General features: G+C 37.8%; 1 protein-coding gene across 5 annotated transcripts in view; it reads left to right on the plus strand.

The window, feature by feature from the left end:
* Positions 1-18,085, plus strand: part of trpc5a (transient receptor potential cation channel, subfamily C, member 5a) — a 70,204-nt gene extending 52,119 nt beyond the window's left edge. For 4 of the 5 annotated variants that reach the window (XM_079896688.1, XM_079896689.1, XM_079896691.1 and 1 more), the window contains exons 6-12: positions 288-320; positions 1,272-1,594; positions 7,305-7,500; positions 8,395-8,607; positions 13,411-13,452; positions 13,672-13,761; positions 14,908-18,085. In XM_079896688.1, the coding sequence (XP_079752814.1) occupies positions 288-320; positions 1,272-1,594; positions 7,305-7,500; positions 8,395-8,607; positions 13,411-13,452; positions 13,672-13,761; positions 14,908-15,795 (1,785 nt within the window). In that variant the 3' untranslated portion in view covers positions 15,796-18,085. The remainder of the gene's footprint in view (positions 1-287; positions 321-1,271; positions 1,595-7,304; positions 7,501-8,394; positions 8,608-13,410; positions 13,453-13,671; positions 13,762-14,907) is intronic. The other variant, XM_079896692.1, reaches the window with a different exon arrangement.
* Positions 18,086-18,898: the final 813 nt, after the last annotated feature.

Consider the following 18,898-nt stretch of genomic DNA (forward strand, 5'->3'; position numbering starts at 1 on the left):
CCACTGAAACATGGAATTGAAGGATGGTGCAGAGGGAAGAAGCCGTCTTGTTCCACCCTCAAGTTATGCAAGGCAAAAGCTCAGGAAATCTCCAAGAACCTATTTGACCGCTGACTCAACTGCCTGGAAAAACAATACAAAATCTAATGGATCTGTAGTTGCCGCATTAAAGATTTCCATTTTTTTCTTTATCAGACCATTTCAAAACATTCTAGAGGGAATTCACTAATGATTTGAACCTGTTGATAGTGTTGTGTCATTTGCATCTGTTGTCTGTATTGTTACAGCACCTGATTAACTCAAGGAATTATGCAAATCAGGTAATGGTGCAAACACGCCCACAAAATTAGTGCTGATTGCAATTTGCATTTCAATTTTTTTCTTTCCAGTGCTTCACCATTGCAATCTAGGCTCTTTAAAATGGCTAAATATTGCTCGACTACACAGCACGTCTTTTGCTCTCCATCTTTTGATCATCATTTGATGAATTACTGCTGCCGCGATCACTAGAAAATGTACACAAACATACTTTTTAAATACAATTACTGTCAGCTTCTGCAGGTGGTAATAGCGCAGCGTTAACTGCATCAGGCAAATAAGCCAATCCGTTCAGGTTTGTGAATTCGATCCATTGAGCCACATTTGCATAAAAAGAAGGCTTATTTGCCCAGAAACAAATGACAGTGACTTGGCAATGAATTTAAATAAGCATGATGCAGCGCTATATCAGTGCATTTAGCACCTGCTATGTTGGACTGTGGGTGTTACAGTATGTGAATAAGGCTAAAAATGGACTCTACACAAATATGGAAACTCTTGGCCAACCAACTGTAAGGATGGTCCCATTGTACATGCACTACCGTTCAAAAAATATTAAGCAGGGCAACCATTTTCCACACTGATAATAATATTAAATGTTTCTTGAGTTCCAAATCAGCATATTAGAATGATTTCTGAAGGATCATGTGACGCTTAATGATGCTGAAAATACAGCTTTGCCATCACAGGAATAAATTACATTTGAAAATATTAGTTATTAAAGTAGAAAGCTGATTTTACTATATTTTTGATCAAATAAATGCAGACTTGGTGAGCATAAGAGACTTCTTTCAAAAACCCTACCAACCCCAAACGTTTGAACGGCAGTGTACGTAACATGCATTCTTGCAGTACTTTTGCATCATGTTTGCGTATCTAGAATCCCTTCTAACGCTGAAACTAAATCATGAAATAATTAGCAATATTTCTGAATGTTTTTATGTTCTCTCCAGTATAACAGTTCTCGTCCACGAGAGGAATGGGAGATGTGGCATCCGACGCTGATCGCTGAGGCTTTATTTGCCATTGCTAACATCTTCAGCTCGCTTCGGCTCATCTCCCTCTTCACAGCCAACTCTCATCTGGGCCCACTGCAGATTTCTCTGGGCCGTATGTTGCTGGACATCCTCAAGTTCCTCTTCATCTACTGTCTTGTGCTGCTGGCCTTTGCCAATGGACTCAACCAGCTTTACTTCTACTACGAGACCGAGGCAGCAGACGAACCCAACCACTGCAAGGGGATCCGCTGCGAGAAACAGAACAATGCATTCTCTACGTGAGTTTATCAGCTTTTATGACAGGGCTAGCATCTTCATATTTCTTCATCCCTCCCTTTGTCATCCGTTTGTTGTGTTATTTTGTTCTTTAGTGAATAAGTTTGTTTGAATCAATAAAAAACAGTCACAGATTAATTATTGTCCCTGCAGTAAATCCCGTGCAGCATTTTACTTCTTTTTGAAGTGATGTACAAAATAGAGTTCTCGTTTCTATTACAATCAGTTTGTAGTTCTGTAGTTTATCACTATGTTATATATAAACTGAGAGGTTTTCTAATTCTATTTGTGGTATTTAGTGTAAATTGACTGTTATGTATCATTTTATCTTACATATTTAAAAATATTTTTTAAATAGCTTCAATATATAGTGCTGCAGTGATGACGTATTTTTGTCGGACAACCCGGAAGTTATCATCACCCTGGTTCACAATAGGGTTTTCCCATTTTGACTTTTGTATTATTGCAGAATATACACTCTGTGACCAACAAAAGTTTATGAATCTGGTTTCGCTTTATTTTGATAGTTCCTTTAACACATTCTCTTGACTACAAGTAACGTTGCAACAGTTGGAGGGACAATAAACAAAATTTCTCAAGAGCAATTTTTTAAGGGGACACAAATAATACAGCCAAAAGTGTAAAATCCAAGTTTTTTGGCAGGGTTTCTCTGGTAAAAAATCACATTCTGGGAGGCACATATCGCATTATTGGGGTCTCTTCAACACGTTTCAACACTTGAACCAGTGTAAACGTAGCCCAATTTCGCGGGAAAACCACAGACTTTGCAACACTATAAAGGGGGAAAGCAGGCAGTGGACCAAAGCACTGTGAAGCAAGGGAGGGGGGACTCAAAATGTTTCTAAACTTAAAACACTTGTTTTTGCTCCGTTTGCGTTTGTATTGTTTAACAACTTACACAATTATTTTAAAGGGGTCATATAATGCCATTTTTGTATAAGTTAATATGATTCTTTAGGGTCTAAATGAAAAGTTTGTAATATACTTTAATTAAAAATTCTCATTAGTATTGTAAGAAAACACTAATTTTACCTGGTCAAAAACAGCTCTGTTTTCAGCACACCATTTAAGTGCATGTGTCTTTAAATGATAATGAGCTTTGCTCACCCCGCCCCTCTGTTTTGACACAACACACGTGGAGTGTTGCCTTGACAACAGTTGAGGGTATATTTTGGAGAAAGAATGGCAGCGGGAGTCTCTGAGGACACATTTGTGCAACCGTATCAATTTGAACCGGAGTCGGACCCGGAACAAGATGACGGCCCCGAAGAAGTTCGACAATTAAGGCTCGAACATGACGTTTCTGAATGGTTGGTTAACGTAATGTCACTTTGATCTATCTTTGTACTGGCAGGGTAGAGTAGTGAGATACGAACGCTATGTGTTTACTGATGTATATGTTAGTTCATTGACAGATTGATGTTACAGCTAATGGTCATGAAAAACTTTTTTTCGGTAAATGTAGGCTTGTCCGTGATGCACCGTGACGTGACCGTGACCGAGACCGTAACGTTATCTATGCAGTGTTAGGTACAACTGTCAGGGCTGAAGCACTAAAATTTTACTGATCTGTTTAAAAAATAACCAGTCTGTGAGACTATGACAGGCATTAGGCACATAAACAACACATACTCAGACAGGAGCTAATACCTTTTTCAATGTTCTCGTTTAAAGCAGTCTGGTGTGTGAAATGATTCGCGCAAACATGAAAGCATTGACGTTGATCGTGGGGAATATTCCCTTCGAAAACAAAACTCAGCCACTGCGTCTTCAGCGGTTCGGATTTGGGAACATCAAAATGACTGCTGTGTTCCTTATTACACCCAAGAACAGAACACCACAATCGCTTAGACGCCATTCTGCTCCAGTGTATCAACAATGGCGGACTATGATGACAGCTCGCTCAGGGGTGCGTTTCCAGAAAGCATCGTTGGCCAACTATGGTCGCAAGTTCATTGCAATGTCCATTGAACTCTATTGGTAACGACGGAACTTGCGACCATAGTTGGCCAACGATGCTTTCGGGAAACGCACCCCAGGGCGGGTCTGTGTTGAAACGCTGCTGTCAATTAACAATCGGGGGAGGGGCGTCCGACCGTGTGACGTCACACGGTCAGACGGCTCGATTTGAGACAGGGGAAAACATATAAGGAGATTAAAAAAAAAACACTGGATGTATTTTTTATCATTTTATGATGGTTGTGTACAGGCACTGCCAACACACATTTCAGTACAATCAACTTGTAAAAGTGCATGTACCATTATATGGCCCCTTTAAGTATATATCATTATATTATTTACAATACGCAGTGTGGTTTTTAATGACATTTTCAGTGGTGGACAACCCTCAGATATTGGTCCCATTTTGCCATCTGTAGTCCCATTTAGCCATTTGTTAACAACCGCTTTCTTCATTGCCGTCATGTCCAGGCGCAGTTCCTTCATCAGGTCTGGAGACAGCCTGGATCCGACGGACTGCGGTAAACCTCGAGATAAACAGAGAGACTAATATTAACGTAGACGCCATCCTTATATGATGTAACAAGTACATCAGGATTTATGGGAAGTGTTCCCAGTTCCGGCTGACCTAAACTATGCAGCCTAACATTGAATTATAGAAGTCTATAATGTGTTATGTGTATACTAGGCCAAAGATATGTGTTTTTAGTTGGATCTGTTAACAACCGCTTTCTTCATGACTAGTTAAAGCTTTACAAAAATCACAAGGAGGTATTACTGATGTATTTTATGCCATAGGGGAAAACATAAAAATATCTTGAGCGTATTATCATTTGAGCTTATTTGATCATTTGTAAAAAACAGACTTTATTTCAGGCATTTAACCAAAAATCCATTTAAAAATACCATTGACTTAAGGAAAATGAAACCACAAGTACAAAAATACAGTATGTCATCCTGCAGAACTCTATTGGCCCCCATATAGCTTCAATGTAGTTAACTACATTTTATTAGCACTATGTAGTCAAAATTGTACCTTGACTGTTGTTTGAAGGAAGCTTGCTCAACACTGTTTGTTTACAACACACATTCATCCTTCCCTGCACTGCAGCTCCAGGTCAGGCTCAGTCAATGGTGATGCTGCTTCTGAATATTCATCAAGACCTCTTGCTTTTCCTGTGATTTGTTGATCAATGACACATCGATAACTGCACAATCATCCACCACTGCACAATAACACAATAAATTCAAGAATCACCTCATGAATATTTGAGAGCAAGCATTGAGAAAAAAGATAAATCTGTGCTGTGTCTCTCAGAAAACTGCAGCTGCTCTGTGAAACATAAACACCTGAAACATAAAATATCTGAGCATGTTGTTGACTCGTCCTGGGATTTTCTTGCATTTCCATCAGAATTCTGTTTTTTTTTTGCCTGCAGCTTTACATGAGCTGTATGTGGCATTACCACACCGAGATATCAAATCCCTCAACTCATATCACATCTGAAGCAGCACAAGCTCCTTCAGGCTTCCTGTGGTGTTTTCTGAGGTTCAGTCACAGAGACTCCCCTTCACAGATTAAAGTCTTTGACATCCCATACGGCTTGAGCCTTTCAAAGAGACACGTTTTTATTAATCAGTATTTTGTCTGCTTTCCCAGTAATACTTGCACTATTAGCATTTTTAATCTGAGGCCATATTGGGGGAAAAAGAACAATTTCCCAATAGGGTAAGAAAAATCAATTTCTCCGAAAACAAGTATTCTCAAATAATTGAGAATTAAATTTTAAATTTATTCAACATTTATTTTTAATTATTACGCTTTGCTTCTCAAGTAAATGTATCTGGTTTTTATGGATGTTTAGATATAAAAATAATAATAATAATTATTTTATTTTTATTTTTATTTTTTGCAGTGCATTGCAGCAAAAAAGATTTCTTAGGACAGGTCTTACTCACAGTACACACAAAAAAAAAATTCATGTCTTCTCTGTATTATTTTGGCCTTTGAATTGGAAAGCTTGAAATGCCAAATGTCGGCTGAACCGGCACAGGATGTGCGGAGCTGCTGGCTCTAGTGGGCTGCCAGTTGTTATGTCACTATCTCTGACAAGCCAGTGAGGTGCTTGAGGCAAACCTGTGTGCCTCCATTAGGGCTCTGCCACGGCAGGTCTGTCACGGCAGTCATGTGGTTTAGGTGCTGGACACGTTTTCTTTTTTTTCCATTTATTATATGAATGTGGCAAAAATATAACATGGATACAGCCTTCTAAATTTGGCTCATGTGATCAAAATGGACACCACTATTCACACAGATATATCGATGCCCTGCGGAGGTCTCTTGCCTCTTACATATACTGTGTATATGTATTTATATATATATATATATACACAGTATATTGTATATAGGATGAATAAAGATCTGAGCAACTACTTTGACAAGGGCCACATTTTTATGGTCAGACAACTGGGTCATAGCATTTCTGAAATGTCAAGCCTAGTGTGTTGCTCCAGGTCACTATGATGACCCCTGTCCACAGCCGCAAGCCCCTACAATGGGCACATGAGTGTCGGAACTGACCTTGGTGCAATAGAAGAAGGCCTTGTTCGACAAGTCCCATTTTCTTTTACATCCTTGTACATGTGCGCCATTTACCTGGGGAAGTATACACTACAAACTATCACGTGTTGTTATTTTTATTGTTTGTTTTTTGGCTATGGGCACAAAGTGAGTCATGGCTGCCACTGCTGTTGGGAATTAAATGCAGCAAGAAGTCTGTTACAAACAATGAAATATTTTTTTCCCCACCTGTCCCGGATGCTGCACTTTTCGTTCTCAGCTTTTACTCCATAGCCTTTCTGTGTGTTTCTTTTATATGTCTGTGCCACTGAAGTTTCTCCCATCAAATGCTATCACACGCTGTTTAATACCTGCTCCCATGCATGATCCACAGTGCTGTGCCATCTCTGTTCTGTTCTTTTTTCTATTTTCTGGAAACCATATTGTATTTATCTCTGCCAAAACTTTGATGAATGCTGATGATGTTGAATATTTAATGCAATGGGGGGAAAAATGACTATTCCTTTCACCCTAAGGGAGCTCGTAGATGCACAGGAGCTCTGTAGCGTCTAGCTGGGTTATTTACACAGCTGTGAGACTCATGTCTTATTGTATGTGCATGTTTGTGTGTGTGTGTGCAAACCATCAATTTGTGAGATTCATTCAATTTTAAATACATTTTCAGACTGTCAGTGCGATGAAGATTCTTTCTAAATGCAACTGCAATGGAATAATAAAAATAGCAATGGACTTAAACACTGATTTATCATATATATATATATATATATATATATATGCGTTGTAAGCATATTTTTATGCAATGGAAGCATATTTAAGTGTCCAATGCTTTTTATGTATATATACATAATGTATATGTTATTTACTAACATATTTAGAATATGGGAACATCATTTCACATTTTATTGGGTGGGGGAGAGTGAATTGTTACAATTGCCCCATCTCTCCAAGTTATAATCTCTCATATTCACCATCATTCACACACAATAATAACTTGATCCATTTCACAGTATTTCCTAATGAACTGTTTACCCCTGGAGCTTCGTGATCTTTTCTGGCCCATCCTTAACGCATCTGTGATGATGTTGCACAATATTCCTAATCTAATATTCCTTTTTTCTTTCTTTTTTGCCTTTTTTCCCTTAATCTTTCAGGTTATTTGAGACACTTCAGTCTCTGTTCTGGTCGATATTTGGCCTCTTGAATCTTTATGTAACCAATGTGAAGGCTCGGCACGAGTTTACTGAGTTTGTTGGAGCCACCATGTTCGGCACCTACAACGTCATCTCACTGGTGGTTCTCCTCAACATGCTCATCGCTATGATGAACAACTCCTACCAGCTGATCGCTGTGAGTACTGAGCACAATAATCCAAAGGCCAGAAATATACAGTTTGACTTAGAGAGGATCGAATACGAGAGATTCGATAGATTTGATAGGTGTTCACAACCATTTAAAAGTTTATGGTATGGTTTATGGGTTGTTTTTTTATCATATATTGTTCTTCTCACCAAGGCTGCATTTATTTGATAAAAAATAATAAAATAATATTGTGAAATATTATTACACTGCTTTCCACTTCAATATATTTTCTGTGATGGCAAAGCTGAGTTAGTCTAGTCAGTGTCACATGATCCCTCATTCTAATATGTTGATTTGATGCATAGAAAGTTCAAAAGAAACATTTATTTGAAATAGAAATATTTTGTAACACTATAAATGTCCTTATTGTCACTTTTGATCAGTTTGAACTATTCTCAGATTAAAAAAAAAAAACTTTACACCCCCAAACTTTTTAACGGTAGTGTATATCATCACAAATGGTCATTCATCGTTTTTTTTTATATAATATACCGTGTAATATAAATATTCATTTCTTTTATTATATACTATATCAGTGGTTCTATCTATATATCTATGTCTGCCATGATTATGACAAAGCTGCTTGTTTTAAAATGTTTTTAGGAAAAGAAACTGAGAGTATTGATATATTTGTTAACCATGATTGATTTTGTGATTCCAGAACTCTATATTCTTCAATTAAAACAATAGTTATTGAGTGAATTCAAAGTTATTTGAATATATTAACAATCATTTATTCATTTAAATACTTTGAATTCATCTTGAATTCAGTTTGCTGAGGCCCCCTGGTTGAGAACCACAGTACTAGATGCATTGGTAGAATATTTTGTTGATTATTATGATTCAGTTCTTATTATTAATTATTTTGTTACTGTGCCTCAGGACCACGCTGACATCGAATGGAAGTTTGCTCGGACCAAGCTGTGGATGAGTTACTTTGATGAGGGTGGGACACTCCCTCCGCCGTTCAATATAGTCCCCAGTCCTAAGTCCTTCTGGTACCTGTGTCTGTGGGTACACGGGCGGCTCTGCGGGTCGGAGGCTGCTCCACCTGAAGAAATCCCCCATAAACATGAGAATCTGAAGGAGTTTACGGTAAAGAAAAACCCTGAATTAATTTGAACATTCTCTCTGTGATTTCATCTGAATCTGATCAAGTGGTTCTGGTTTAAATGACACCTTAAGCACAATGCAGCCGGCTCATTGTGTAACTGATTACCCATTACAGTGACTAACAGCACAGCCACACACATATATCAGCATGTTGAATGCTAAAACAGCTCATTTACATTTTTATTGCTTTTGAACTATTGGTTTTTTGACACATAGTGGGCTGCAGTAATTGTATTTAGACTGGTATCATCATGCATTACCAGGTATCACTGGGTGAAAGAAATAGTGTACATGTAAAAACCTTTGACTTTAAGAAAGACAACAACTTAAAAAATCTAGCACATTCAAATCAACATCAGATCAAATATTCTGCTTCAAACCTTGATCTTCCGATTAAGACAGTTATGCCAGTGTTGTATGTCTACAACACCTTACACCTCAAACATATCTGCAGTGCACATATACACTCATTGGGTTGCTTTCTTTTTGTATTAACATGAAGACTTTAGGTTCAAGTATACATTCATTTTAAGGGAAAGTACAGTATACACTACCGTTCAAAAGTTTGGGGTCAGTAAGACGAAAGAAGTCTCCTCTGCTCACCAAGGCTGCATTTATTTGATCAAAAATACAGTAAAATAGTAATATTGTGAAATATAATTAAAATTTAAAATAACTGTTTTCTATTTCAATTTATTCCTGTGATCATTTCAGCATAATTACTCCAGTCTTCAGTGTCACATGATCCTTCAGAAATCATTCTAATATGCTGATTTGCTGCTCAAGAAACATTTATGATTATTATCCATGTTGAAAACAGCTTAATATTTTTGTGGAAACTGTGATGCATTTTTTTTCGTGATTCCTTGGTCAATAGAAAATTCAAAAGAACAGCATTTATTTGAGATATAAATCTTTTGCAACATTTTAAATGTCTTTACTGTCACTTTTATGCTTCCTTGCTGAATAAAAATATTGTATTCCAGGTAGTGTATATTTTAACTGAAAATTGTCCACCATTACTACTTGTCTTCATTTAAATGGTCTTGCATTTTACATTTTTTGTAAAAGTACAATTATTCTGTATAGTCTATCAATTAATATGAGGTCAAGAAAACAGCTTGGATAATTCTTATACAAGAACTGGCAACATGCGGTTTAACATAGTTTTTAGCATGGTCAGCTGCATTTTATCTGAAATACCCATTTATCAGGGCTACTATGGCAAAGGCTTGGTGCATGAATATTAATTAAGTTAGATAACCAGGAAGGTTACCTAGCAACGTCAGCATGACCTAATCAATATTCATGAGACAGGTCTTTGCCTTTTTTTTTTTGACATCACAATCAGCTTGTCAGCCCCCCCCCCCCTCCCCCCGAACTCCAAATACTGCTTTCATTCAGAGTGGCCAGATTGGTAGCAAATTTCATTTCAATTGAATCGGTGGAGTTTCATGTGAATTAATTAAACTTCTATGAAGGAAGATTCCTTTATTCAACAAGTTTGTATGTCTCCTTTGATGATGTAATGAGGTGTAACATGGCCCAAGTCTGTCTGGAGTTTAACCTCCTGTGTTGCCATGCAACTTCCCTCGAAACTCCCGGGACTTTCGTCATTTCTGTTTCGAATATAACCTCTCTGGTTCCACCTGATGCACTGATTCCACTGTCATTCACGCGCGCACACACACACACAACCGAAGCACACTCACTCAAAACTCTCTCCCACATGTTTGCTGGCATTGCTGTGCTGGGATCAAACCTTGATCATTATATAAAGCTGCCTACATGTAGAGCTAAGAGGAGAGCAGCTCTCCTGCAATATCTGATAAGAATATTAAAGATCTTTTACAGCTCATACTGCGATATCAGAATGCCTTTTTCTGCATGTGCATCACATTTTGAATATCCAATTGAAAAAGCATCTGCTGGATAAATACATCTCGATACAGTGCAAAAGCATTGCAGGGCTGCACATGAGAATTTACATTTAAATAGCATTTGAACATTTTGATTAATTCCTTCATTGTGGATGTGAAAGGAAAGTGTTGATATAAACCCAAGATTGTTTCTTTTTTTCCATAGTTACTGTGTCTTTTTACTATTCAACTTTTTTTGTACACTACTATTTAAAAGTTTGGGGTCAGTGCGATTTAAAAAAAAAACTTTTATTCAGCAAGAATGCATTAAAAGTGACAGTAAAGACATAGTGTACCAAAAGATGGTAACACTTTATTTGACAGTGTCATTGTTATGTTACATTCAGTTACTAAATTATGCATAATTACATGCTATTAACCCTAAACCTTAGATATGTAGTTGCTTAATATTACTCAGTACTTAAATGTATAATTACAGTGTAACAAAGACACCTTAAAATAAAGTGTAACCCAAAAGATTTCTATTTCAATGCTGTTCTTGTGAGCTTTCATGAACATCAACCAATCCTGAAAAAAAATATTAAGCAGCAAAACTGTTTTCAACATTGATAATAATCAGAAATGTTTCTTGAGTATCAAATAGGCATATTATAATGATTTCTGAAGGATCATGTGACACTGAAGACTGGAGGAATGCTGCTGAAAATTCAGCTTTGTATCACATGAATAATATTTCACATTATTTCTGTTTTTACTGTATTTTTAATCAAATGAATGAAGTCTTGGTTAGCTGGAAGAGAAGAAGAGTAAGAAAATTCTTACTTCTGTAAAAAATCTTGCAGTCTGCAAAACTTTTGAATGGTATTGTGTGTTTATCAACCTCTCCTATGCTAAAAATATTCTAACTGCAGTGTGATATTAATATTGGCGAGGCCGATATAAATGCTAACATAGTGGTAACAGAAACGGAATTTTTTTTTTATTTTATTTTTTTTGACCCTAAATTTACAATCATCAAAGTACAGTACTGTGCAAAAGTCTTAGGCATGTTAATATCCCCACCCCAAAAATGTCCCCAAAAATGGTTTTAAGTCAGTTATTTATATCTTTTGCTGTAGTGTGTCAGTAGGAAATATCAGTTTACATTTCCAAACATTCTTTTTTGACATTAATTGTAATAATCCAGTGAGATTTGTGTATGCACAAGGAATCTGACAACAGCCGGTATGATCTGATCTGATCTTGTCAGCAGCCATATCACCCTGTAGCCCAAGACTGGTCGCCCACTGAAGCTAAGCAGGGTTGAGCCTGGTTAGTACCTGGATGGGAGACCTCCTGAGAAAAAACAGGTTGCTGCTGGAAGAGGTGTTAGTGAGGCCAGCCGGGCGTGCTCACCCTGTGGTCTATGTGGGACCTAATGCCCCAGTGTAGTGACGGGGACACTATACTGCCAAAAGAGCACCGTCCTTCGGATGAGACGTTAAACTGAGGTCCTGACTCTTGAAGAGGTCCTGACTCTTGTGGTCATTAAAAATCCCAGGATGTCCTTCGAAAAAGAGTAGGGGTGTAACCCCGGCATCCTGGCCAAATTTGCCCCTTGGCCCCTGTCCATCATGGCCTCCTAATCATCCCCATATACTGATTGGCTTCATCACTGTCTCCTCTCCACCAGTAAGCTGGTGTGTGGTGGGCGTTCTGGCGCAATATGGCTGCCGTCGCATCATCCAAGTGGATGCTGCACATTGGTGGTGGTTGAGGAGATTCCCCCATCTATGTAAAGCGCTTTGAGGTCTCAGAAAAAGCGCTATATAAATGTAACGAATTATTATTATTATTATTTATCTCACCATCATCGAGTCCGTCTGTGATTACATGAAGAAACAAAAAAAACTGAGACAGACTAAATCCAGAAGAACTGCGGGAACGTCTCCGAGACGCTTGAAGAAACCTTCCTGCAAAGCTACAGTACTGGGAAAAGTACTGACACTTGTGTTAAAATGCTGTAAAGTGAGAATGCTTTCAAAAATAAAATCATAAATTGAATTTATTTATGATTTAACTTCTATTAACAAATCCAAATCAATATTTGGTGTAACGACCCTTTGTGTTTAAAACAGCTTTTGTCCAGGTACACTTGCGCATAGTTTTTCAGGGAGCTTTGCGGGAAGGTTTCTTCAAGCATCTCGGAGACGTTCCCGCAGTTCTTCTGGATTTAGTCTGTCTCAGTTTTTTCTGTTTCTTCATGTAATCACAGACGGACTCGATGATGGTGAGATCAGATCATACCGGCTGTTGTCAGATTCCTTGTGCATACACAAATCTCACTGGATTATTACAATTAATGGCAAAAAGAATGTTTGGAAATGTAAACTGATATTTCCTACTGACACACTACAGCAAAAGATATAAATAACTGACTTAAAAACATTTTTGGGGACACTTTTGGGGTGGGGATATTAACATGCCTAAGACTTTTGCACAGTACTGTACAGTAGGGAAACGACTTACAACAGTACAGTAAATAATATGCAAAAACTACAGTAAATGTATGGCTTACTATTCAAGGCCATTCAAATGTAGAAATGACGAATGTGAACATGCATATTGAATGACAAACATAATTAAATCTGTAATCGACACTAAATTATATATAATGAATTTATAAATGTATTTAATTCAGATTCATTATATTATATTATAATTCATTTAAACTTTAGTGCCCTGTTGATGTCAATTGTAAGTAATGGGGACACGTAGCGCACAAATGCCACAGTTTATTGTGAATGACCCTGGAATTTAATTGAATAATTATCCAACAAACAAATAAATAAGTGGCATATATTTGATTAGTCAATGAGCTCAATTACCTTATAATTACAGTGTGAATATTTGTTTCTCCTTTTAGGAAAAGCATGTTGACAGGCTGATACAGAATCAGCATTATCAGGTATGCCAGCAGATAAAGCTCTGCAATTACACACATATGCAAGAAAACAACATTGTGCATGTAATTGCATTACATCACTTCGCCTCTGGCTTTGTTTTTCCCGTCTCTCTTTTTCCTTGCAATGTCACACCAACGATCCAGCTGTACATTTCCAGATTAACAAGATTAGGGAGTTCTGTCTGATTGCTTGCTTTCTCTTCTTCTCCTTCAACCCCTCAGGAGGTCATCCGTAGTCTAGTGAAGAGGTACGTGGCGTCCATGATCCGCAACGCTAAGACAAACGAAGGGCTGACGGAGGAGAATTTTAAGGTGCTTCTGAAACTGACTGCTCTCTATTAATCTTGCATAGACATAAGGAAATGGATGCTCACCAACAAAACAACTGTCACAAATAATCATTCTTCAAATGCTCCAGTGTTTCTAGAAAATCTGGGCATCTTCTTTTGTATTGTATTTTTATTATCTTTATTCGCAATTGTTACTTTTTGTTACTAATTATCATGTAACAAGCATTTTTGGTACACTAGCACACGTGTTACACTAACACCACACTAGCACACTTGATAAAAACTTGAACAAATGTGAAATATATATTATGATCACTATTTTAAAAGTAAAAAACCTGTTTATTGGTTAACAGTAATGGTTCTTTCCCTACAAAATACAGTGATAAACTATATCTAAAGGGACAAATCATATAACTGTACACTAAAATTTTTGCTCGTGGAAACGCTACTTTGATTCATCATGTGGCTTTCTCTATTTCTAAGGTGGTTGTCAGTATATTATAAAGGTACAAGACAGATTTTAGTGGTCACACTCTTTGCTTATTAGCTTGCATAATACTTGTAAATTGGCTGTTTATTAGTACTTATAAAGCACATATTAATGCCTTTTTCTGCATGACCTTATTCTACATCCCTTAACCCACCCAATACCTAAACTTAACCACTACAACAACTACTTTACTAACTATTAATAAGCAGTAAATTAGGAGTTTTTCGAGGCAAATGTCATAGTTAATGGTGAATATGTGTTCCTCAAACTAAAGTGTTTCCATTAACATTATATCAGTTTTTTACAGTAAATTTAAGTTCAATCTGTAAAACTTAAAATGTTGTGACCAATTTTTTACGGTAACGTTCTGGCAACCACAGCTGCCATTTTACCATAAATTTCACAGATGTTTTTTTACAATGATATCCACACAGGATATTTTCATCCATTAATTGCACCTTAAGTCATAAAGCAATTAATCCATGACAGTGCCTTCATTTTAGTTCTCTTTCTCGACCCACGGTGAAATCTGGTTTCTAAAAACAGTTCATCAGAATAGTAACATTGAATATGTTCTGACTAGTAGTGATTTACTTTTGTTAGAATCTTGGATTCTGTTGAGCTAAAATGAGGATATTTTTCGAATGCATCGTGTAATTCTGTAATACTCTGCCGTAGGAGCTAAAACAGGACATTTCCAGCTTTCGCTACGAAGTTTTGGACCTTCTCGGCAACCGAAAGCCGCCCCGGCGGAACTATTCCTCGAGCAGCGAGGCCACGCTTCGGGACGAGGCCAGCGACGACGGCGAGGCCTGTTACCACAGCGACGGGAGCAGCATCGGGGCCAAAGGCGTCTCTTTCAAAACCATTACGCCTTCAGATCCGTCGTACGGAGTCTCCGCCCTTTTCCGCTCCATCTCCGGAATGGAGGCCTCCACGACGGCGGCGACAACGGCGGTGGCAGCATCGTCTGCGTACAGGGAAGGTAAACCAAAGATCAACGGACTGAGGAAGAATCCCTCGCCCTCCTCTTCCCTGTCCTCAGTGGCTCCAGCAAGACCTGCACTTTCACGAACTTGGAGGCGCTTTTCACGCTTCTCTAGTTCCAAGAAGAACTCCTTCAGACGGCTCGGGCTGCTGTTCTCACGCATGGGCAGCCACATCCCGCAGGCCGCAGGTGTCACTGCTGCAACATACACTATCTCAGATGGATTGCTTCACCCGCCGGGGGCCTGGCAGGACTTGGGCTTCACCAGAGGCGATGGTCCGGTCACCCGCAGCGAGACCAACCTCAATCAGGTGGACGTGGCCGCTTTAAATGAGGGCGACAGTGTTGCAATGCCAACCAGACAGAGAGCTAACGGGAGGGATGTTTTACTGACATTAGGACCTCTGTCTCCACCTTCTTCCCTGCACTGTGCTTCCAGTTTCTCCGCCTCCAGCTCCCGCCTCCTGGACTCAAACGAGGACGTGTTCCAGGGGTTGGTCGGGCCCTGCGGCGGACGAACGCCAGACTCGTCCCGCTGGGTAACGGAACAGGACGATTCGGTGACCACACAGCTATAGTATTGCTAGTCTGTACTGTACAGCACTTTGATAACAACAATAATCAGTGATGATATCAATAACTATTACCTTGACAACAACCGATTCTTGTTTGTTCTTTTGTTTGCTGCTGCAATATTTTTCATTTCTCTCTGAGATTTAACCAAATCGAAAGTCATTTACAAGACAGATGGGGTGAGTAAATAAAATGATGGATGACAGAGATTCAGAAAGGGACAGAAAAGTGCCATAATCAGCAAAGCAGACAAACTCTTTTTTTGACCCAGGACTCATTTTTGTGTCTTCATTGCATCATATCATTAAAGGGATAGTTCATCCAAAAATCAAGTCAGTTTCAAACATAAATACAAAACCTGTCCTAATTGAAAGAAATCAAGTTGAGAAAAAGATTGAATCCAATATTTGGTGATAATATAGCATTACGAGAGATTTATAAGCTATTTTTTGTATGCCGGTCATTTCTGACCGGGAACACCACAAGTTGTTCCATTTTGTACAAGTGTAATACCACAAGTGTAACAAGGTTGGGGGGAAAAAATCTCCAAAAAAGTACAAAAATTATCCCCCAAAAAATTGGGAAGTAGTTATACCCTAACTAACATTATTAACTAACATTTTTGGGAAAAGAAAATCCTCTCCAGGTCAAAATAACCCGAACACAACACGAGGGTTAAGATTTTGGGTGAACCTAAAAGTCACCTTGAAATCAAAATTGACAATTTATTTTCTTAATCAATTTTTTTGGTTGTATTGTGTATGATGCATCAATGCATGTTTTTCCAAAGATAAAAATATTATAAATCAAAATGTAATAACCTGCTCCGCCACTTAAACGACTTGTCTTTTTGGTTGATGTGCAGGCTATGAATTAGAATGGTTAGTGCATCAATTTAATGTCAGTTAAAGTTAAAATTGAAAGAAATCTACGCTAATTATTTGATTGATTTACAAAGTGTTACTAATGGGATACTTTGGGGAATGGTGGACTTGAGTCCCACACTACATTATTTTTAACATCGAATATCCTATTTCACTCACAAATGTCACAAATTGTTTGCGTGTGCCATTTCATGTCGACGTAAACCCTAAACCACACCAGTCAATACACTATATCAGCAATGTGCACTGGAAGCATTGTCAGTTCATGTATTTCATTTTCATAGAAAGTTCTCATTGGAAAGTGTACTTGAGCAAGAAACACATCTGATATGGACTTACGGTGAACGTTTAAGGACGTGACGCTCTCGGTGGAAATGGTTTGAATTTTCTTTTTCTCAGTAACTGATCAGTGAGCCGCTGACACTCACCCGGTGAAGGTTTCTCACATTAGTGCTATGATACGTGCACATCATAGTGTGACGTTACTTGTGTTATGCACCCGGAGGGCTGAAGTTATGCTAGAATCTAACATGACTGAAATCTTATTTTTGTATTTTGAATAGCATGTACAAATGATTTAATTTCAAGACTGTTTTAGTATAGACAGACATTATTTATAGATTATACTATTACAATGTTTTTGGAGCTGTTTTTTTTTCTTCTTTTCTTTGACTGCTTACTTTTTACTGTATGTGAATATTAATTAGTATATTATTATAATCAGGTATGGGGGAGATGCATCGAATAAGACATCCCCCTGCTCTGCGATGATGAATGCTGATGAACCATGTACAGTGCCTTGCAAAAATATTCAGTCATTTAACCAGCTCTGATACTTTACTGAGTTACAAATATGACATTAGTCAAACTTGTGTTTAGAAGTTATTTTAATTTGTCATTGTTTTATGTTGGAAAATAGGAATACAAGTTGGTTTTGGGGCAGAAATGATCTAAAAATTTGCAGTTTGCAGAGTATTGGATGATATGATATTTATGAAATACATATAAATTCAACAAAAAGGGGAGTGTCTTACAATTACGCTATTTAAACATCTCTGAGTGATGCTGTCGTAGCTGTAAAAAGGTTCCAAAATATTACAATGAAGGGATTAAATGTAACAAACCTGAGAGCATTTTGTTTCAGTGCTTTGAAATGGGCACAACTGCAATGTGGGACTGTGTAATCCAGTAACATGACAGAATTGGTCAAGGCCTGATTACTTTTGCCAAGGCGCTGTAAATGCTTATGTAAACACTTGAATGAAATACATGCTACTCTTGTATGATTCTTACAAGTTTCTACTTTTCCTTGGAAATGTGTGAACATACGATGAAGATAAAAAGTAGTTCTGACAGCCAGAAACTGAACTCAAGGGAATGCCGAATATGCAGATTCAATAAAGCTAAATAACCCTGGTGACGTCTTTGGTTTCTTGCCATAGATATAAATGTTGATATGTGCTCTAATTTTTCCTGGCTCTAAGATGTACAGTAAATTGAGAACAGAGTTTTGGCATTAACAAAACAAGTACCTATACTATGCAAATATGCAAAGCTTTCCTGAGGGATCCATGCAAACACCACGGTACAGTAGTTATGTCAAATTGGCACCGCAAATTCAGATAAATGTGATGACTTTTGCCTTGCATTTTAATCACCTTTATTAATCAGCACATTCAGTCACTGAGGTGAGAAGTGCAGTATTGACTTCAAGGTGTTAAATCAAGCTGGACTTTGCACGTGCAACATGCATGAAAAATGTATGCATGTAAAATGATTTAATGTAGGACAGAGGTTCTTAAATTTCACTTTGGACTCTACTGAAAATGTTTATTGTATAAAGGTATTGTATAAAGTATAAAGAGAACATTTTATTAGTACACATTTATTTATATTACCATGAACTTAGTAGGCAATATGAATATGAAAAACGAAGCTGACATCCTCTGCAAATGAGGGACTCTTGTAAATGTTCCTAAGAGTCTTTGGCAGGGGTAAGATTAGGAAACACTGCAAACACATGACATGCTAATTTATGAGTGCAATTTTTCGTTCCTGTGGAAAATCTAATTATGTGGAGTGCGATGCCCTCTAGTGGTTGCGTACACCCATTGCGCAAATACTCTGGTAGTTTAGATTTTTGTTTAGTTGTATTGTTCTAGAACCTGACCTGCATGAGAGGAATTTCTACCACATTTAAAAAAACGTACAATTTATTTCTTTC

This window comes from Squalius cephalus (assembly GCF_949319135.1).
Source record: "Squalius cephalus genome assembly, chromosome: 2".
NCBI lineage: Eukaryota > Metazoa > Chordata > Actinopteri > Cypriniformes > Leuciscidae > Squalius > Squalius cephalus.